At 52.9% G+C, this 20,943-nt stretch overlaps 2 protein-coding genes and 1 long non-coding RNA gene across 6 annotated transcripts; 2 read left to right on the forward strand and 1 right to left on the reverse strand.

The window, feature by feature from the left end:
• Positions 1-1,787: 1,787 nt before the first annotated feature.
• Positions 1,788-12,462, forward strand: LOC140261899 (uncharacterized). The gene is made up of 6 exons (XR_011905795.1): positions 1,788-2,075; positions 2,296-3,448; positions 3,565-3,681; positions 3,843-6,236; positions 11,745-11,865; positions 12,314-12,462. It is a non-coding gene; the product is annotated as an uncharacterized lncRNA (long non-coding RNA).
• On the reverse strand, positions 6,661-14,055 carry MTCH1 (mitochondrial carrier 1). 4 transcript variants are annotated; one of them, XM_072355829.1, is made up of 12 exons: positions 13,840-14,055; positions 12,977-13,061; positions 12,761-12,867; positions 12,476-12,553; positions 12,151-12,208; positions 11,761-11,812; positions 11,337-11,396; positions 9,861-9,954; positions 9,632-9,679; positions 9,369-9,436; positions 8,595-8,670; positions 6,661-8,203 (listed from the first exon to the last, which is right to left on the reverse strand). In XM_072355829.1, exons 1-12 carry the CDS (start codon positions 14,008-14,010, stop codon positions 8,129-8,131), a joined length of 972 nt encoding a protein of 323 aa, XP_072211930.1. In that variant the 5' UTR covers positions 14,011-14,055; the 3' UTR covers positions 6,661-8,128. The 4 variants fall into 4 exon arrangements, with proteins under 4 accessions (XP_072211930.1, XP_072211929.1, XP_072211928.1 ...); XM_072355828.1 differs by having other exon boundaries at positions 12,755-12,867; XM_072355827.1 differs by having other exon boundaries at positions 12,761-12,863; positions 13,840-14,041.
• Positions 14,056-14,239: 184 nt separating this feature from the next.
• SNRPE (small nuclear ribonucleoprotein polypeptide E) lies at positions 14,240-16,302 on the forward strand. The gene is made up of 5 exons (XM_072355830.1): positions 14,240-14,347; positions 14,722-14,748; positions 15,121-15,183; positions 15,276-15,354; positions 16,029-16,302. The coding sequence occupies exons 1-5, from the start codon at positions 14,294-14,296 to the stop codon at positions 16,082-16,084; spliced, it is 279 nt and encodes a 92-aa protein (XP_072211931.1). The 5' UTR covers positions 14,240-14,293; the 3' UTR covers positions 16,085-16,302.
• Positions 16,303-20,943: the final 4,641 nt, after the last annotated feature.

Below are 20,943 nucleotides of genomic sequence, written 5' to 3' on the forward strand. Positions count from 1 at the left end.
ATGGTGCAGGGCTTGCACTGCAACAGCCAGGGAGCAAACTCCAGGCTCAAAGGCTGTCAGCATCAGAACGGTCTGCATTGCCAGTTGCAAGAATTTATCCTTTTTGCTGAGCCATGTTCTGGAAGCCTGAGCCCTGTTTTGCTCTGCGAGCTGCGTGCAATAAAACAGCTGCGTCCTTTGGCTGGATGGCTGCTATAGAGGGGCCACATGTTTTGCTTAGGACATGTCTGAAGTGTCTTGCTTGAGTTCAGACTTTCTCTGCTCAAGGGGCTGCCCAAAGCAAAGCACAACAGAGCGATGCCAGCAGCTTCAGTGGGGCTTTTTTGGTAGCAGCCCTCTACCAACTTCTCCTAGCAAAAGAAGCAAAAGAAACTGGGAGCAAACTGGGAAAGGTCTGCTTCTACCCCAGCCCCCGTTTAGGTTAAAAATCTGCAAGGGAAAAGCTAGAGAGAAGAGTAAAACGCTCATGTTCCCTCCTCATTAACATTAAAGGTCTGGATGTAAACCAGATGTCAATGGGCTCTGCTGCAAGAGGGTATTCTGCCACGTTCTGGGGTCAGATCTGACCGCCTCCAGTTCCTGCTGACAGCAATGTGGGCATTCAGCTCTCCAACCAACCGCTGTGCAGCACGAGAGCCAGGGACCACAGCAAGCAGCCTCAAAAATGGGAACTGCCAGCAAAGGCCCCGAGCTGCACTGCCCCCAAAGAGGAGGTTGGAAGCTGCATTCAGAACCCACATCAACATCTCCCTGTATCTGCTCGGCCCACTGAAAGCATGGAATGGGAATGGGAAAGTTCAGAGCAGAACCAAAGCACCCCAGCATCCAAACTGCAATGCACAAGGCAAAGCAGGTTGCTCCCAGGCCCTTCAGGCACCCAACACCTGAGAAAGCATCTCTAGGAGGTGAGCGAGGTGTGAGACAGACTCGGGGATGTCCCCTGGGGAATGGGGATGGGAGATGGAGGTGAAGCTGAATTGGGTTGAAGGGCTGTGCTGTAGGGCTGTGCGTCACTTGCTGAGAGAGAGAATATTGTTGTTGGAGAAGGGAGGAGGAGGGGGAAGCCAGGAGGAGTGGGGAAGGAGGAGGAAAAATCTGGTGAAGGAGGAGGGGCAGTTCGCATGGCTCCTGAGCACCTGCATGGTGCGTGGCAGGAAGGAGGCAGGGGAGACCCTGCCCTGCAGACAGGCTGCTTTTGTCGCATCCCAAACGGGCCTCAATTGAAGTGTGACAGAAAGAGGTGCAGAGTCCCACACACAAAACCTCAGAGCTCAGCAAGACCTGGAGAGCTTCGGCACAGCGGGGAAAGGTGTGAAGCTCTGCAAATAGCCCTTTGCAATGCCTCATCCAGGCAGCCCCTTCCCAGCTGGAGCCATCCCCACAGCCTGGAGGCCACTATGGCAGCTCTCCTTGCTGCTCCCTTGCCCACCTTTGCCCAGCACAGCCCTGTGCCTGCCTATGGGGCTCAGCCACGACCCCGCGCCCATCCCGTCATGTTATGCCAGCTTCTAAACAGTTAACACCACCAAACCCAGCCTGCAGAGCTTCCCTCATCCCCAGATCCCTTCTAAAACAGAAACCATCCTCTTATCCTCTCCTCCACCCACCTGGACCAACTCCTGGCACCCATCCCATGCCCACAACCAGCGCGAGGCTCGGGGGGTCTCTGTGGGCTCCCACCACCTTCGCCGCGGCTGCCATGTTGAATTGCAAATCCGACATGAGTCGACATCTTTTTTCCCCCCCCCCCCCCCCCTTTTCCTCCTCCATCATCCTCCATGGTGGAAGCACAAAACACCCGCGTTGGGGTGGGAGGAAAAAGCACCTGGAGTGGCACTCCGAGGTGGGACAGGAGGGCACGTCCCCTGAGTATGGATCAATTGGAGTCTCGGCACGGCGGGCTGCAGGGAAGGGGGTTATTTTTTAGGGGGGGAAAAAAGGCGGATTGCAGCAAGAACAAAGCGCCGGGCGGAATGAAACGGTACTTGAAATCAAAGGCAAAGAGCCACCCCAACCAACCAACCAACCAACCAACCAACCAACCAAGCAACCAAGCAAAAAGAACGAAGAGCGAGGTTCGATTCCGTACCCAGGCAGCGAAGTGGGGGGGGGACGCACGGCCGAGAGAGTGGTTGTGTTGTTGGAGCAGTGGCTGCTTTTTGAGCTCCGCTTATCCGGACAGTCACCGGGGAAGGATCCTTTTCCGAGAAAGGCCAGTTGGAGTGAGACAGCTTTTTTTTTATCCTCCCCTTCTCTCTCTCTCTCTCTCTCTCCCTTTTTTCCTTCTCCTCTCAGCTCAACGCCAAGAAATGGGCGGTGCCTGGATGCCAAGCTCCATCCGAATGAGACGCCGAAGGCCGGGGCAGGCTGGCACAAAGGCGAGCTGGCAGGAATTCCTGCACTCAGGCGCTCTGAAAACCCACCCTATTCTGCCCTATTCGGCCCCAAAAGGGAGCCAGCACAGAAAGTGTGTGTGTAGGGGGGGGAATAATAATAATAATAATAACAAAAATTGGGGCAGAAATAAAGCTGGGACCTTCCTGTGCGTCGGTGCGGGTTAAACAAAAGGCCTGGGGACGTGGATAGGGCTCTGTGCACCCCCTCCTCCCCCCCATGCCGTGTGCTCCTTCCCGCCCGCACGCCCCCTCATCCCGCCTCGTGTTTGGTGCAAAAAGGGGCATAAAAAGGGCATAAAAAGGGCAAAAAAGCCAAAAGCGACACGTCCGCCATGAGGGCAGCACGGCAGCAACCGCCTCCGCCGGGGCAGATTGGGGGTGGTTTGTGTTTTAGGGCGTATTTGGGGCCTTTTTGTTGCCGCCGCCAAGCACATGGGTTGCGCCGATGATAAAAAGGGAGTCCCGGCGGGCCGAGGAAGGGGGGCTGTGGGGCTGAGAGAGCTGCTGGGGAGATGCCAAGAGCACGGAACAAAACACGTTTTCATCTCGCCCCGCACCAGAGGCCGAGGGGCGGCCGTGCACCCCGCAGCCCTCCAGGGGAGAGCTTGCCAAGCCCGCCTTGGCACGGCTCCCCCGAACAAAGCCGTCACCCATCCCCGAGCAGGCGCTGACAGTAAGCAAAGTGACAGGCGCATCTCCCGCATGTTAATCCAAACGGCGAGTGGTGCCAGCATCCCCCCCCACCCCACCCCCCTTTTCCCCACCATCACCCCCTCCCCTTTACCCCCACATGCATGCGTACCCCCGTCCCCGTCCACCCCACCCTTGGCCTCGTGCAGGGCCTTCCCTTTGGGCGGCTTTAAATCAAAAACAAGCGGCCGAAGCTTCGGGGAGCTGAACGAGGCCACTCGGCTCGGCGTTGGCGGTACCTGTTCCGTTCCCGTTTGCCTTCCTCTCTCGCCTTGGATGCGTGACAAGAGCCAACTCGCCTCTGGTGGGCTGTGGGAGCCGCAGGGCTGTAACCCTTTGCAGGAAGTTGGCACAGCTCCCAGGTAGGACTCGACTCCCACATGGCTCCCCCCCAGCAGCCGCTGCTGTTGCTCCCTCCCTCTTCTCCCCACCCGCTTTGCCCCCAGGCCCGGCGTTACCCCACCGTGTTACCCCATAGGGTCACCCCAACGCGTTGCCGCGCTCTTGTACCACGTACCCTTGAAGGATGACCTGGGCAACACAGAGAACAACAACTTCCTGCTCCGGCTCCCTCCGACGCCTGTTTCCACGCGGTGTACGGCGAGACGGGGGGAGCTGGGAGGAGGTTTGGGGGTTTGTCGTCATTGAATCAGGCTTTTCTTTTTTTTTTTTTCCTTTTTTTTTTTTTTTTATGACCATATTTATGTATATTTATATATTTGTTGTGGTTTTTTTTTGCTGGACTCGATACGAAAGGAATGAATACGGGAAGAGAAAAGCTCCAAGCCAGCAGGACGATGCATGGGGGGCAGGAGATGAGCGCAGCCCCATCTCACCCACCCCACTTCGGAACCCCCCCAACGCTTCATCCATGTAATACTGCTGAATTAATCCAGTCCATGGTCCGGAGTCCCTCCGAGCTCCCAAGATCATCACAACAGGAAAGAAAGGAAGCGTGAGAGGGAGAGCGAGGCAGAGAGTCCTCACAATCGAGCAGCGAGAAGAGCAAGGAGAAATTAACATCCAATTAGCGCCGTGTTTAACGAGGGAGACAGAGGCGGCTGTTGTTTTATTGCCCTGTTCTTTTCAGGCAACATCTGACAGGCAGCGGGGAAGGCACCCCAGCTCCAAGTGACGTCATCAGATTTTATTTTCTAGATATATTTTCTCTCTTTTTTGGGGTGTTTTTGTTTGTTTGTTTGTTTTTCCTCCCTCTCCCCCCCCCCCCCTCCTCACCCCATCTTTCCTCTTCCAAGTTTCAAGTCGAGGTCTCAGCAACGTGGTCAGAGCAATGCAGGGCTTCGGGCCGATGGCTCCAACCTCCATCCCTCCCCCCCCCGCCCTTCTTCATCCCCAGCCCTGCAAAACAAACACCAACCCCGGCTCAAAGTCTTTGTTCTTCCAAAACAATAAAAAGGAAAGAAACAAAACAACAAAACAAAGAGAGAAAAAAATGAAAATAATAATAATAATAATAATAATAAATATTCAGGTCAACCCGGAGGGAGCCCGGAGGAAGGTTGTGTGCTCAGCCTGTCCCTGCTGCGTCCATCTCGCTGCTGTTCCTCTCTCAATAAGGATCTTTCTCTTTCTCTCTCTCTCTCTCGGCTTGTAAAACTTTGCTGCATGTGACGCTGCTCTCCCAACCTCCTTTGGCAGGGTGACAAGAACGGAGCTGCTGCTGCTGCTGCTGCTGCTGCTGCTGCTGCCGGGGATGGGAAGAGAGCAGGAAGGGCTTTTAAGGAAGAAACTACAATTCGTTCAGATTAAGAGAATTAAAGGATGTTTTTTAATCAACGGGGCGGCCCGGATGGACGGCATTGGGTTGAGCTGCCATGAGGATGGCGATGCTGTGGCCCCGTGTGGGGCTTTGCTATGGGGAGAGGAGCTGTGCTGCAAGCCAGGGAGACTTAATGTTGTGTCCTCAGCTCTCTCCTCCCCCCCGGAGCAGGGGGGCCATGTGAGGAAGGCCCGTGGGCCTCGGCCTTCCCCTCAGCATGGGGTCTCGTTGCAAGGGAGGAAGCGAGGCTGCGGGGCCCCTGTGCTGCTGGATGGGGGGGGTTGGATGGGGGAGAGGGCAGAATTTCCTCCCAATGACTCTGTGCAAAGCAGGGGGTGTGAAAGGCTGCTCGACACCTCCGGGGAGCTGCCCAGGACTGTGGCTGTGCATGGGGACATGCGGCTGCATGGAGGGCTGGGCTGCAGCTCAGTGCTTTGGCTGCACCCGTCGCTGCTTTTCGTCCTCATCTCCAGCCAGGATCTCCCTCTGTGCCCTCCCTGCTCTGCCTCTCAGTCTGTGCCCCCCAGCAGGTCCCACTCGATGCTCTCCATCGCCTCCCACCTCACTCCTGCCCTGTGACCACTGTGCCCACATCCCAGTTCCCCACCTTCAACCCATCCCAGCAGGACTGGGCTGCACCAGCCAGTTCACCAGGGCTTATTTTCAGTATTGAGTAACTACCTGCCTCTATGGAGCTCCCTGCTGCAGGAGAGCCACACAAAGAGACTCCTGCGGGAGCATTGCCTCACTGCCCATAAGCCTAACACTGCAGTTAGACAGGTGTGCTCAGGTCCTTCTCTTAGCTGAAGGGCTTTTAGCAGCAGAGCTCTGCAAGGAGAAAGGGCCCCAGGGAGGCTCAGGGCTGCCTTGACCTGAGTTTCCCTCTTCCAGCTTCAATCTCTGCCTCCTTTGTCCCCTCGGCAGCTGGGAGCAGATGAGGCCAAAGTCCTGGTAATCTCCCCTTTTCCACTGGGGAATGATAAACTGCAGGCATGGGGCGGTTGCAAACTCCACCCATCCTATTGCTGTGCTGGAGAGTCAATATTTAAACACAAGTTTGCTTCCTGGCTAGATAGGGGAGCGCCAGGGCTGTGCACGAGTCCTCAGTGCAGAACCCAACCCTCCTTCCATCCCACTTCATTTGTTCTCCCAGCTGCAGTTTCAGCCCTTGAGCCCCTGTATTGCAGCAGCAGGGCCCCATCCTTTGTCACCTGTGCTGTAGGGGTTGGGCATCCATTAACAGGCAGCAATTAAAAGGGGATGGGCTGCTTGGGTGTTGCTTGCTCCTTGCTTGCTCCTGGTGTAGCTCCTGTCCCCATAGAGGGATGCCTTAAATGAAGCAGGGGATAAGAACACCCAGAAAGCAGGAGGTAAGGAAGTTAATGACTGTATGAATGGCAGTCCCTGCTCCCTCCTGTGTGCTACCCAAAGGCCTTTGGAACCCGGTTTTTCGTTTAAATTGATTGAAAGCTGCATTTAAGGGTTGTTTCTTGTGCATCACAAGGGTGGTTAAAAGAAACTTGTCAGTGCAGTAAAGGCAGTGAGGGTGTCTGCAAGGTGAAGGTGCTACAGGTGGTGTGAGCAGCAGAAGGTGGCCTTTATGCTGAGGATAAAGACCAAGTTCCTGGGCAAGCGCTGCCTGATGTGGGCTGGGCAGGACCTGATGCTCAGATACATGGGAAATCAGCTCATGCATTAAAGGAAAGGTCTCGAATGGAAAGCCTTCCTGAGCAAAGGAGCCCGTTGTACACAACAGAGGAACGTTGCCTTAGAAAAGAAAAAGGAGCGAGGAGAGTTGTTTTATAGCTGTATTTTGGAGCATAGTTAAATCCTCTTGAAAAGAATTCCTGGTTAGGGGACAGGGCCATGCATTGAGTGTTGTTACTGTTAACACAAACCGGATGGGAGGGAGGATGGACAGGACTGACTTCACAACACCAAAGGGAGCCTTTGGGGACAGCAGCCTCCATGTATGTTGGTGCTGCCCCTGCCTGCAGCCTCCTCGGGGCCCCAAAACCCCTTCCCAGGGAGCACAGTAACACACTGAACTCTGTGCAAAAGACTGCTTCGTGGGGGGAAATCTGCCTGGCTGTGGAAGCAGCACAGACTGGTGGGGGGGGAAAAAGAGCAGTAATTCTGTGTCTGGGAAGTGAGGATAAATCCTGCATTGCTGTCACAGGTGAGCTCTGCTATGCAACGGCCTTAGGAGCCTGTGGCTCCGTTCCCAAGCCTTCAGACTTTGCTTTGCTTTAGACAGTGATGGGCTGAGTGCCTCTATTGCAAGACAAAGCCTTCTGCTTTGTTAGCAAATGGACACCTCACAACAGCCCAGCACCACAACGGGACTCTGTGCTTGTCTATCAGTGAAGTGCTGATGCTCCCCTAGGTGGGAGATGCTGATGTGATGCAGCACGATCCAGCATGGAAACACTCAGTACCTGAGCAGGGGCTGATCCAAGGAAGGACCAAACCCTCCCCTTAGAAACATGCATGCTGCCTGTGGTACATTCAGCTTCACTGCTGGGGTGCATCCTAAATGCACTCCTCCTATTGCAAAAGGCCTTCCTACACACATCCTTCCAAGTTAAGTGCCTTCTCCATCTTCAAGTCTTGATGCTGTCCTGGAGTCGAGTCATACCTTTCTCTTAAGGACACGCATTGCACTTCATTGTAGTGGGACTGTTTTTTCTGGTTTGAAATGGTTACTTCCCTTTCATGCCTAAGGGAGCCGAGGTGCTCCCCTGTGTTTAGATACCCCAAAGTACGTGTCTCAGTCTTGACCCTGTCCAGCACAAACTACCCGCCACACGTATCAGCCCTCTCCAGGAGAGTCAAGGCAGGAGCTGGTTGTGCTGCTGCTGCTTTCCCAGCAGGGCAGCCCTGGATCTCTTGCCTCTTCTCAGCTTAGGCAGAACAAAGCAGTCTTTTGTCCCTGCATCCTGGGGCTGGTTTCTTTTGCATCTGGGCATTTTCTGCTTTCATACGCTTTCCCAGTATCTTCAGATTCACAGCCCAGAGAAACAACATCCTTCTGTTCTCTCTCCTATGGATCCTGATCAAGACAGCCATGAGGAAGGGGCTTTGACTCAGCTGGAGCCTGAAGCCAGATCACTGCAGGTCAACTGGTGGTTGGCCTTGTTGGAGTGGAGGTGTCTTGTTCTGGCACCGCAGACTTTGGATCAAAAAGAACAAATATACATATGGAAACAAGCTTAGGGTTCTTTGAGGAGTCCAAGTTTGTACTTCTCCCTGCAAGCTGGGGTCAGTCGATAGGGAAGCAGGCTGCTTGCATGGGTGCTCTGCGGAAGAGCAGGCTGGAGCCACGGAACAGCTGTCCCTGAGGAGGAAAACAAAGGGGTTACAGCATCCATGCTGAAATGCTGTTTTGCTGCTAGGTTGGCTGGGAAGGAATGAGATGTGTCTGCTGCAGGGCTGCCAGCCCTGAGCACCCCGGGTTGCTGCAGGAGAGAAAGTGGGGTTTCAACCCTGGGATGCCTGATGGACAGGGCAGAGCTGTGGGGCTTTGCTCTATGCAGTGCCTGAGGTTGCAGGCTGCAAGCTAAGGTAACGGGAACGCACCAGTACTGCCATGCCTGATACCAGTGCCGTAACTGGAAGGATGGAAAGAGCTACAAAGCACATCAAGGATGCAGCACAGGTACCCCCTGGGCAATGCCAGAGCCCTCAGGATGGAGTGGAGGGAACCCAAAGCACTGTGTGTGCCTCACCTGGCTACTGAGATACCTCCAGCAATGGATCCAGGATGTGAATGCAGGAGCATAAGGAGGGAGGCCAGCACGCAACCTGCATGGCAATGAAAAATAGCTGAGATGATCTGTACAGCTGTCACAATACCCAGAGATAACACAAGTGTAAGTGAGGACACAGACACAGTGTCTGCACTGGGCTGAAGGCCAAATGACCAGCTTGTTACACTGCAGTGGATCATGTAATTTAATTACCCCAGGAGTGTACAAACAAGGAGTGTTACCTGGATACGTTAAGAGTGCAGGACTATATGCCATATCTACGCCTTCAAGAAGGAGCAGATATCAAGACAGCATTACACCAGTGGGTGAGATCCAAATCCATTCCCATAAGCACACACACAGACAAAAGAAGCAGGACTGGGAAAGCAGGCTGGGTGAAGGAGTTACTGCTGCTTGGTCCCGTTTCTACCTGCACCTGTCCTCCCTGTGCTGCATTAACAGCTATGCATTTCTTCATGCCTGTTCCCTGGTGCCAGCATGTTCTCTTTGATCCCTTCTGCCTCTGGTCTAGTTTGGATCAGGCTGCACCACCACAACTCTCCCAGTTATTCCTCTCCATCTGAGCTTTCATTCTGCTCTAACACTGTAAGTAACCTGGGATGGGAAACCAGGCGACTCTGCAAGGCGCCATATAGTTTATGGTTCTGCATGAAAGCTTTATGATTGTTAGCAAAGGCTTCAGACAACAAGAGGCTGGAGGGAAAGCATTAGATCTCAGTGTGACAGACATACCCGCAGTTGTTCACTGCCATGAGATCTCCCACGAGAAGGAATGGATACGTCAGCATGCTCATAGCAATCTGAAAGCACAGAAGTCTGGTAGCATCTCTGACGTTCATATCAAAAGCAGCAGTTCTAGCTTTTTGCATGTTAGTTATCCTCATCTTTGGATGTAAAGTACAGACTTTGAATGCACCCGCTTTGCCCCCAGACCATGAGCCCTCACCCCACAGACAGCAGGAAGCAGAGCAATGATGTGGCAGTTGTCTACATACCCCCATCACAAATTTCGTGTAGCTCCGGATCACCGATGCCTGGCTGAACTGAAAAGAGAAGCCAAAGGATTATGGGAGAGGTAGATAATACCAGGCTGTCCCTGTCGCTACGTGACAACCCTCTGAGCCTGAGTCTATTCCAGTGTTAGCCTCCCATCCCCGTTGATGCCTCAGAGCTCGAAGTGTTCGGTACAGATTCCCAAGCCCTTTGCTGGGCAGTTCCACTCACGTTATCATCCACTGCGTAGGTGTTGATGAAGTGAGCCAAGAGGTTGCAGCACCAGAGGAAGATGACATCCCCCAGGATGTGAGGGACTAAACCTCTGCAATGGCAAAAAACACAGGTGTGAGGTGCAGGAGGGTCCAAGCCCTCCCTTTGCCAACACAGAGGAATCCCACTACCCAGAATACATCTTTATTTTGGGAGGAACTGAAAGGAGAAGGGGAGACTTCAGGGAAGAGCTCTCGTGGAACTCAGAGGATCAGTTTTATTTCCTGCTCTGATTGATGCAGCAGTAGAAAAGCAGTTGGGAAAACATACTTTGAACCAGCCTGCTCCACTTGCTGTTTTATTGTCAAGAGCATTTCAGGGCCCAGAGAACATTGACCTGGTGACTGCTGTAGATACCAGCGGAAGCAAAGTAAGTCCATGCAATGAAATATCTTCCTCTCTAGCTGGGCATGTCCTAAGAGTGAGCGTGTGCCACTGGTTATGGCTACATAGAGGTTGTCAGGCAATGGGAAATAAGTGGTCCTCAATGATTCTAAGGGAATTTAGATGGCATTAGGAGTGCTGAGAGCAAAACAGCAACAGTTTGGTCCTGCAGGTGTAGTCTGTGTTCTCCTTGTGGCAGCGTGATTTCCTAGCGGGGTTGCAGAGCATGCATAACTTCAAAGCCCTCTTGAGACATTCTGTGTTGTGTTAATACCTTTCCTGCGAACAATTAAGTTTAATTAGGCTACCAACAGTGTTTATTTTATGTGGTGAAAGGGAACGCAGCCAGCTCCTTTTCTGAAGGCTGTTTTCTAGGGAGCTGGAGGAGGGGATTGAGGCCAAAGCCCCCCCAGGAGCAGAGGCAGCAGGAAGCTCTGTCTTATAGATGTAAGAAAAAGTCAAGAAGTGTTAATTAAGGGATGAAGCAAGAAGGTGTTTGCTGGACTTTAGTGATGCTGTCAGTTCACCATGCTTCACACATGGGGTCTGAGCTCCTTTGGACAAGCTGCTCTGGGCACCAGTTCTCTTGCACTGTGCAGTGTCCTGCTCCTATCAGACAGGCAAACCTGCTGCCAGCACGAACCAGCTGTTCATTACAAGCACCCATAGTGCTTTTCAGAGGAATGCGCTTCTTATCCAGGCCCTGGCTCTTATTTCAATAAGGAGCCTCATTGTTGCACTTGAACTTGGTGCCTGTTGCACAAACAAATGCTTGAAATGCTCCTTTGCTGAAACACAAAGAAGCACGAGCAGTAGGGGGGGTAAAAGCTAAGTAAAAACATGGAGTGTTCCCTGGGCTTTAAAAGTACGATTGAAGATAAGATCAGGGAAAAACTTAATGGTCAGACTGGAGCTCTGTCAAAGGCACAGATTCAATCTGTGCTCACAGGAGAGATGTGAGAGTCCTGCAGTCAGACAGGGTTACGGGTAGGAGGGAGCTCAGGGAGTCATCAGCACCTATGGGAGAAGGTAATCAAACAACTCACGTACACAAAGAATCCCAGGATCCCTTCCTCCTTGAGTATCCTGCCAATAGCACTGAATACACCGCTGCCAAGAAAGGAGAAGAGCTATAAGCACGGGGAGGTTGTGTCTCAGATGGCTTCCCTTTCTATTAGCATTTAAAACAAAAAAGGCAGGAAACTCACTGAGTGATTAGCAAAGTGCACTGCAGCCACCAAAACACCCACTGGCACAAAACTGAACTGAAGGGGATTCCAGAGACAGAGTCCAGCCTTCTCACATCCCTTCACCCCGCTGTCATCCACCCCCTAAACACAGCTCAGATTCCTTTTTCAGTCTCCCAAACCTCCTGGATCATCATAACCCCCCCCCAGTATGGGAGCTCTGGGCAGGTTTGACTCCAGGACTTGTGTTTTTGTGTGTTAAACTCTCCAGAACTGCAGCCATTCACCTGTATTTGACTTCCCGGCCGACAAACTGGACCATGCAGCGCATAGAGATCACTAAGAAGAGAGAAAGAAATGAGTTTTGGGTTGCAATGAACGCAAAGGAAAAGGTAAGCCAATCTTTTTGCCTGCCCTTTTCTTCATGCAGATCAGCTCCTCTCAGTGGCCCTCTCAACGCAAGGCATGTAACAAACTGGTTCTCTCCTTCAGTATGTAGTTATGGGTCAGTCCCTGCTGGCCAATCAGCCATCCCAATCTTTGGGACCCACATCTGTTCTGTGGTTTCACACACTTCTGTTTACACAATGAGCTTCTCTATCAGAGTTCTGGGGGTTGTCCTCAGTCAGGGCAGGGTTTCTCAGTCTGGGGAGGACAGGCAGAGGGACAGGACTCACCGTGCAGTGGATGTGACACAACCCGGGACACGCACTGCATCATCATCTCGTGAGATGTCTGGGGAGAAAATGGAACACCTGCATGAAAAGCTCCTCCTGTGCACATTGAGTCCTTTCCCTCAATGTCTCTCCGATCCCAAACCTGCTTTTTTTTTTGTGGTAGGCCCTCTATTTCTATGAAACATTTCACATCTGCACACAGTGCCTATGAAATACCACCTGGAATTACCTGGAATTCCACCCACAAGCCACAGTTCAAGCTGTCCCTGCTTTTCAAGGCACATCCCCAGCGTGATCTCACTGATGCTGCAGATCCATTTCTCACCTCTTTCACCACTTTCCTCAGGGAAGTCTTCACGTCATCCTTGTTAGACACGTGCTCCATGTCCTCCAGTGGAAAAGCCTGAGGAGGAAGAGAAGAAACGTGGTCAAAACTGATTGGAGATGCTGAGCATCACATTCCTATTATCCTGGAGGACTATTTGGAGCCATGAGGAGACAACACACGCAGTCGTAGCTGGTTGCAAGCATGCGCAGCCTCTGTGGCTCTGCTGCAGTAGCACTGGATGCCTCATCAAGCTGATTAACGGAGAGAGAAGCTGACCTTTACCTTCTTCACGCTCCCCCTGGTGATGGTTGATAAAGTGCTTGAGATGAGGCGAGGAGTAAGACCACGGAAGAGGCCTCTCTTCCCATCCACTTTCACAATGTGTCTGGCTGGGTAAGAAAACACCAGGCTGCTGTCAGTCTGAAAGCAGCTGACCCACAGTGAGCGCTCTGCCCTGTCAGAGCACAGCCTGCATAGGCTGGCCACAGGAAGACTCACCGTAGGTGAAGAAGCCGGGCAGGTACAGTACTTTCCTTCCCAGTACATTTCTTCCAACAGTTGGAGGTAGTGGTTCGTGCCCGACCTGCAGGACAAACCCTGTCAGCAGATCCCCAGTGCAGTTCTGGCAGTCAGCGTGGACTCAATCCCACCTGCCTGAGCTGCTCAATGCACTTGTCCCCCTCCATCACTCTATGACAGATGGGGGTCCCATGATATGGGCAGTCCCCCTCCTGTTACTCCACCTGGGGTACAGGAGGCCCCCACCCCCCTCATTTTATAGGGGTCCCTATTACAGAGGGGTTCTGAGGATGGAGAGGGATGAAGACCCACAGTGTGACATAAAGATTTTCAAACCTTTGTTATATAGGAATCCCCACTGTGTGGCTATCTTCATCCGCCCCATTCTATGGGGTCCCCTCTCCTGTCACATAAATGAGTCTCCACTGCATACGCTGGTCTTTGTCCCCCACTATATATGATTTCCCACTCCCTTTTATATAGCCGTCCCTGATGCAGAAATATCCCCAATCCCACAGGGCTCCTCATTCCATATGCACCTCCAATGCTCACAGCTACAGGTGGGATCTCCACCCCCCCCCCCCCACACACACATTATAAGGAGGTCCCATTGCCACATATGGGGGTTCCCTTGGCACGGGGTCACCCCATAACCCATTGTGGGCTTCCCCATCATTACACAGGCCGTCACCCCATAGAGAGGCCCCATTCCCAGCTGGGTACCACCGGGGGGTCCCTCCCTCCCTCATCCCCCCTCACACCGCGGCCTACACCGCAGGGCTCCTCCCTGCCCCCACACGGGGGTCTCAACCCCCCCCCCACACCCCCCTCAGGCCCCGGACCTGGACGAGCAGCTTGACGTAGAGCAGCGGGTGGCTGGCGGCGGCGAGCCCGGCGCCCAGCGCCACGAACAGCCCCTCGGTGCCCTCGGTTCGGCCCGGCCCGGCCCCAGGCCCAGACCCGCCGCCAGGGGGCGCCCGCGCCACCGAGGGCAGCGGCTCTTCGCCCGCCATGGCCCCCGCCGCCGCCACCACTGCGCATGCGCCGCCCCCTTTGCGTCTTGCGTCACCGCGCTGCCGGAAGCGGTGGGCGGGACTTTAATGCGAGGCTGTGGGACGGCAGTGGGGGATCTATCAGTGCGATGCGGGAGTAGTAGAGACGCGGTCCTCCCGCCTTCCTAGAGCGGCCGCGTAAAGGCGCGTTCCCGCCCTGCTCAGCGGCTTCCGGTGCGCGCTGCGACTTCCGGCGGAGCGTGTGGAGGCGGGAGCGTGTGGCGGCGGCGGGCCGGGAGCAGCCATGGCGTACCGCGGGCAGGGCCAGAAGGTGCAGAAGGTGATGGTGCAGCCCATCGTATCCTTGTCCGGCGGGGCAGGGGGAGGGGCCTGCGGGGTCTCTGGGGCCTGCGGGGTCTCTGGGGCCTGCGGGGTCTCTGGGGCCTGCGGGGTCTCTGGGGCCTGCGGGGTCTCTGGGGCCTGCGGGGTCTCTGGGGCCTGTGGGGCCTGCGGGGTCTCTGGGGCCTGTGGGGCCTGCGGGGTCTCTGGGGCCTGCGGGGTCTCTGGGGCCTGCGGGGTCTCTGGGGCCTGTGGGGCCTGCGGGGTCTCTGGGGCCTGTGGGGCCTGCGGGGTCTCTGGGGCCTGTGGGGCCTGCGGGGTAGGAGTGGCCCTGCAGGCCCCGGGGCCTTGTGTCGCTGAGGAGTTATCCCCGTCCTTAACGCTGCGCTACAGAACCTCATCTTCCGCTACCTGCAGAACGTGAGTACCGGCGGGGCTGCGGCCAGGGCGGGGTGAGGCGGGGTGTTCGCCTTTGGGTTTGTAACTTCTCTGCTGCTTTCGGCTTCGGCCGAAGAACTGGAGCTGTTCAGGAGTGTGAGAAGAGCCGGCTCAGAGATGAGCGTTCTCCCTTTGCATTAACACCTTTGTAACAGGGTTGTGCCCCTGCATGTAACGCACACCCCGTAACCCACACCTACAAGGTTCTGTGTTTGGGAGTTGCTCTTTGGAGTGTTTCAGAGCTGTTGGTTGCAAAGGTTTCTTACCACGTTACCAGCAAGGCTTGCTTAATGCACAGAAGCAAAGAACAGCGTTGCTTGAAGTGTTTGTTTTCCACTTTATTCACCTTTGCAGAGGTCCAGGATCCAGGTGTGGCTTTATGAGCAGGTGAACATGCGGATAGAAGGCTGCATCATTGTGAGTACCAACGTGTCCCCATGTTACCATTGGCTTTCCACGCTCATGAGTCTGCTTGCTACCAACTGAGTGTTTTTGCCACTGATTTTCAGGGCTTTGATGAATATATGAACTTGGTGCTGGATGATGCAGAGGAGATTCACTCCAAAACAAAATCAAGGAAGCAGCTGGGTATGTCAGCATGTCTGTAGCGTGAGAGCTGGTTGGGTGAGCCTTGCTGGTAGCAACACTTGAAGGTAGAAAACATATGCCAGGTGTTGGTTCGGAAGAGCAGTGGGCAGATGCTGGCTCAGTCTTTGTTCCTGCTGTTTTTTAAAGGTGATGGTTTTGCTGAATGTAAAGGAGAATCTGTCTGTGCCTGAGACCAGTTGTTATCTTTCACATGCTGTCTTTGTGCAGCTGAGGTGCCTGGAGGAGTCTGGTCAAAACTCCTTTGGGCTGTTTCTAAACTTGGTAGCCCTGAGCAATTCTAATACCTGCTGGGTTAACCCTGGGCCAAAGCAGGAGCCACCTGAGTGGTGGTATTTACTATTTACCACTGCTGGCAAAGATAAAACTGTCTGTGATGAGGGGATGCATTGATTTGGATTGAGTTTTTAGCAGGGAACAGCATTCTGTTGGAGCAGAGATGGTGTCTGAGAGTTGGTGTCTGTGAATGTGGGCCCTGCCCTGCCATGCTTTCCATGTGGGGCTGCAAGCAGGGAAGGGACTCATTGCAACCCTCCCCCTCTATAATAGGGGCATCTTCTTGCAAGGATCTCCTGTTGTGGGATATTATGTGAAGACATGAGGTATTCTTGGATTCTGGGATCTCTCTAATCCCCTGTTTCCTTTCTGTGTTGCAGGTCGGATCATGTTAAAAGGAGACAATATCACTCTTCTACAAAGTGTTTCTAACTAGAAATTGCTGCTCTTCACTTAGGGCAGTGATTGCGGTTCAGAGTGGTTTGGAGTGAATGAAGAAGGTGCAGTGGGAGCGTGACCTGCTGGTAGATAGAAAGTTACATGTAACTGGCATTGCATGCTGAGCTCAAAGTCCCCTCCTTTTGTGGGAGTGATTTTTTTTGTAGTCTGAAACAATAAGGGATGTATTTCCCAAATAAACATTTTTCACGTTGACTGTAAACGTCAATCTGCATGTTTTTCTTCTAGCTTTTCTGTGCTTGGAGAAGGCAGAGAAATGTACATCAAGTGACTTGCTGATAGCTCTGTGCTTTTTGGGTAGTTACATGTGCAACATGAGACAGGATGGACTCTGGTGTCCCTGTCAGGTTTGAGCATGCATGGCTTTAATGAAGTTTGTTAGAGGTTTTACGTGCAATTACCAGCCTTTGTTGTCACAGCAGCTGGTTCTTTGGGTGCTTTCTGGTGAGATAAATGAGATTTAATTTCTTGGGGATCTACAGGGAAGTGTTAATTACGGATCAGTGGGTTGGTGATGGATTTGAGGTTGTGATACAGTGATCCAACATCACAAGCTGTATTAATAGCTGTACTTTGGTAAAATATCATCGGAGAGGGCAGCTGGTTGGGATTAAATCTGTAATTTCTCCTTTGGGCAGCGTCTCTGGATTAAATCCTAGTGCTGTGAAGTGAGCTGGGATGTCAGATGTGGCTGGGTTTTATCGCTTTATTATCCATGTTAGGATCTGTCCTATTTAAATTTCCATAAGTGAGCTGAGTTTCTTGGCCCATCAGCCAGAGATCAGTTCCCTGGCTCGCTTGGGACGAGCAATCCCCTGTTTTTCTGTTAATCATTTTTCCTTCTATTTTGATATGGAAAACACCATATGGATATGGAGTTGGGGGGAGAGCTTATTTGCCAGGGGATCTGCTGCCTTGTGTTGCTTGGGTCTGGTTTAGGGCCACTGAAGTAGCATTGACTCAGAGCCCGCTGCGGTCTGTCCTTCCTTCTTGTGCCTAGTTGCTTTGTGAGACCTGGGCATTAGGAGAAACAGCTCTTTCTTATCAGTAGTGCTGCTGCCAACTCCAAATTGTGCACTTCGAGTCACTGTAATGCTTCCTAGAGCTCCTCTGCTCTCTGATGTTATCAAATTAGCACAAATGAACGTCAATATAGGAGTAGGCTGCTGATGGGAGGAAGGAAGTCCAAGCTAATCAGCTCTGAAGCATCTCATGATAAGGCACCAAAATAGGCAGTAATTATGTGCGTGGGGGAGTTGCAGAAGAAAATGAGAAGCTCCCAAGCAGGAAGCCACACAAACTGCAGAGAGCCTGCAGGAGAGTCCGAGTGTGTGTGAATGGCCAGGAGGAAATGCAGCCCCATTGTTTGTGCAGGGCCTGGCAGCAGAGTACTGCAGCCCGAGAACAGAGCTTCTAGGCATTACTAGCACACAGATGGGGCTAAAAACAATTCTGCTTTTGCCGAACTGCCTTCCCAAGAAGCACTTGTCTGTCCTCATAAAAACCACAGGGCTGACTCATCTAAATGCTCGCCGAATTGTTTTTTAACCCCGAATCTTCCAGCCTCCTGAGTGTTTCCAAGCTGGAGGCGGCTAGAAGGTAATGTTTCATCGGGCTGAGCTTGCAGTGCCAGATGGAGGGTGACCCGAGCTAGCTGCACAAGAATGCGTTAGACAGAAGAGGGTGCTGCGGGCTCGGCCAGCTCCCTGCCCCTCCAGCTAAGTGTCATAAGCAGGAACACAGAGTTCCCCAGCATTCAAGCAGCTTTATTGGCTCCCAAACAACCTGGGAGAAAGCAAACCGAGCTGTCTGGCGTGGAGCTGTGCTCCATCGGGGCAGCAGCCAGACAGGGTGCCCTCTCCTCTGGCTTATCCCTGCTGAGATGTCCTGCTCCTGGAGGGAATGAGGAGCACGAGGCTCTGGTTTTGACTGAGCAAAGAGGCAGTGAGGAGGAGCAAGGTAGAGTGAATGCTTACAATTGAGCTCTGTGTTTAGAAAACTCCCGTTGCTTGGCTTTCTGCTGTGTTGAAGCCTGTTGTGTTTGCTTTTGCAAGTACTTTTCCATAACGTGCAAATTCCTTCCAGTGCGAGAGTGAGGAGGAGCAGGGTGGGTCTGGGGGTGGGTAAAGGCTCCTTATGAAGGAGCTCCCTTGATGTGACATAGGAATAGAGCTGGTTCTTTCTTAAACGAGCGATTGAGACCCATGTCTGTGCTAATGATGGCACAGGTTGTGTAAGGCAGAGATCTCCACCATACAGCATTTCATTTTGAGACCGTTGCATTGGTTGCGGCAGGCAGGTGATGGCCCTCTCAGGTCCAGGTGGAGCTGTGCAATGTTTGCTTTAATTCGTTTTTTCTTTTCTTTAAGGTACCTTGAGTAAATGTTTGCCTGCTCTCTGCTGCTGGCTTCAGGGTTCTGGGAAAAGGACTGCATTTCTTCCCTGCTGCACTTGGGAATTGCTTGCCGTGGCCCAGCCCAGTCTTTCCATGGGACTGTGCTTGTGAAACTGCCCCAAGCAGGGAGGCAGAATGGTCCCGGCTTTCTTGAAGGGGAGTTTCTCAGTGGTTCTCTGGTAGGATGCTATGGTTTGTGGGGTGATTTGTGCTGGAATCTGGACCTCTTGAGTCAGCCAATGGCCTGATCTCAATGGAGTCACCAGTAGTGCTTCTGGGTGCTTTTCCCTGCTCTTGATGTTCACTGCTGCACTTCTCACATCTCTCAGGCTTTGTGGAGGTGCTGGGCTCAATCCCTGAGCAGGACAGGCCTGGCTTGGCTGGAGGACCAAGGTGGGAACGGGGATGGGATTTGTATCCGTGTGGGCTTTACAAGGTGAGGAATCACCTTCCCTCCATCCCAGTGTCCTTCTCCCAGAGCCTCTCCACATTGCGCTTAGCACACATAATCTGAGAGCATATTTCGAGTACTGGTATGTTTTAAGGATTGTGTGCCTAAAAATAATAGTATCAAACTGACAACAGTGGAAGGTCAAAGACTCAAATGGCTTAGAAGCTGCACCCTTAGGGCAGCATCTGAATATGGAAAACTTATGTGGAGGACAGAGACAGGAGCTCAAGAAGAGCAGCCTGAAATGGTGCTGTAACATTAACCTGAAGTCCCTGCTTGATGTTCTGGTTCCAGTCCTGCATGGAGATGGAAATGGTTTGGGACTTCGTTCTTCTCTATGGGTAATAAAAACCGATCTCCCCTTAGTCTGAAGACAGGGTTGGTATCTGTCAGAAGCAGCTCGGATGCCTGGGGAGAGGAGTTTGCTGCGCAGCCATTTCACCCTTCTCCCCCTCAAGTCCTTGTCGAAGGCTTCTCACTGTACACAATGCCAAGAACTGGCTGCAGCAGGTTTTGTTCGCAGCAGTACCCTCCAGTTGGCAGCCCACACACAAGGTGCCCAGCATGGCTGCCCTCCCCCCCCATCGTGCCTTTTCACATTCATACCCACCAGGGGCATCATTACTATTGTTTGTAACATCTCTTGGAAAAATGAGTCATGGGCATTTTGCCTGCCCTCAGCAGGGACACTCTGCCACATTAGCAGCAGCAACGCCCGCCCCCTGCTCTGCTGCCTTGCATACCAGCGGGCCCCTGCGTGCAAGGAGCTGGACTTGTGTTGCTGAGCTTGCTTGACACTGCTGCTTTTCTGCCAGCCTAACCTGGGCCCCAAGGAAGGTTTTACTCCCTGCTTTGCGTGCATAGAAGGAGTTCGTTGCAAGGTGCTGCTTCACCCTTTTCCTGCGGGTTGTCTTCTCTCCTGTGCCTTGAACTAGAATATTTAAGCCCAGCTTTCCTGCACTTGCCTTTGGGCCGTGCTTCTTACCCAGTGTGTTGTCATGGTGCATAATGTTAGGTTTGGTCTCCTGCAGTTCGTCTGCAGCAGGGATGGGGATGTTTCTTTACTTGGTGCGGGATCTCACTGCAGGATTTGGGGCATGATAAAACAAAGCCACGTGGTTGCTGGAGGTTCGGGCAGTTTGTTTTACTCACACACGAGTGTTCATTACTCACCATAAGATGCCTGAGTTCTATTCCAGATTTTGCCTATCTCACCAGTAAAGCCCTATGGGATCAGGTTTGCCCAAGGGCTTGCTTTCTTGCAAAGGCCAGAACTCCAACAGTAAACTGAACTCACCTCCCTGTCCAGCCCTGCTGCAGGCTGCTGCTTTTCAGATATTTCCTTTATCTGCCATTCTTCAGTCTCTTGTCATCAAAATAGGAGCAATATCTAATAGCCCCCTGGGGGTGGTGGCTGATGGAGCGATGCGATGGCCTCAGCGGAGCAGAGCAATGCTGTGCACCGACCCGCTGCCTCTGCAGCTCTCCTGCTGCCTGCCAATCTGCTTCCCAAATAGATCTGTGTTTTCTGGGGATGCTCTCCTGTGCTCTCAGCTGGATGAGGCTCAGAACAGAGTTGAGGAGATAGTTCAAGTGGTGGCTTTTGTGAGCTGAGCTTGTAGCAGGGCCAGCACCGGTTTGGTGGGGCATCGTGCACAGCTTCCAGAGCTGGGCTGCTTTTAGTGCTTTGGGAAGTTACAAAACAGAGAGTCAATGGGAGCACCTGAGCTCCCTGCAGAGCATGGGAGGTGCTGGCTGCTCCCAGGGCCCCCACTTTGCCCTGTGCAGGTGTCAGGGCACTGATGGGCAGCACAAGTGGCGGGTACCAGCATCCGCTCCTTCAAAGGCTTTGCTCCTTCAAAGGCTTTGTTCTCACTCGGAGCACAGCAGACCTTGTTGCACCCCTGCCTCCTCCCCAAAGTACAGTGTTTTGGAGCCCATCCCTTTATCGTAAATCAACAACAGAGCTAATATTTCATATCGAGGAAGT

Source organism: Excalfactoria chinensis, chromosome 23 (genome assembly GCF_039878825.1).
Source record: "Excalfactoria chinensis isolate bCotChi1 chromosome 23, bCotChi1.hap2, whole genome shotgun sequence".
Lineage (NCBI taxonomy): Eukaryota > Metazoa > Chordata > Aves > Galliformes > Phasianidae > Excalfactoria > Excalfactoria chinensis.

Bases quoted from the DNA above. Each gene is read 5' to 3' on its own strand.
- MTCH1 (XM_072355826.1), bottom strand. From the start codon at position 14,038: ATGCGCAGTGGTGGCGGCGGCGGGGGCCATGGCGGGCGAAGAGCCGCT. The intron at 13,062-13,839 runs GTCCGGGGCCTG...TTTGTCCTGCAG, and splicing joins ACGTCAAGCTGCTCGTCCAG to GTCGGGCACGAACCACTACC. The intron at 12,209-12,475 runs GTGAGAAATGGA...TTTTCTCCCCAG, and splicing joins TGAGGAAAGTGGTGAAAGAG to ACATCTCACGAGATGATGAT.
- SNRPE (XM_072355830.1), top strand. From the start codon at position 14,294: ATGGCGTACCGCGGGCAGGGCCAGAAGGTGCAGAAGGTGATGGTGCAG. The intron at 14,749-15,120 runs GTGAGTACCGGC...TCACCTTTGCAG, and splicing joins TCTTCCGCTACCTGCAGAAC to AGGTCCAGGATCCAGGTGTG. The intron at 15,184-15,275 runs GTGAGTACCAAC...ACTGATTTTCAG, and splicing joins GGATAGAAGGCTGCATCATT to GGCTTTGATGAATATATGAA.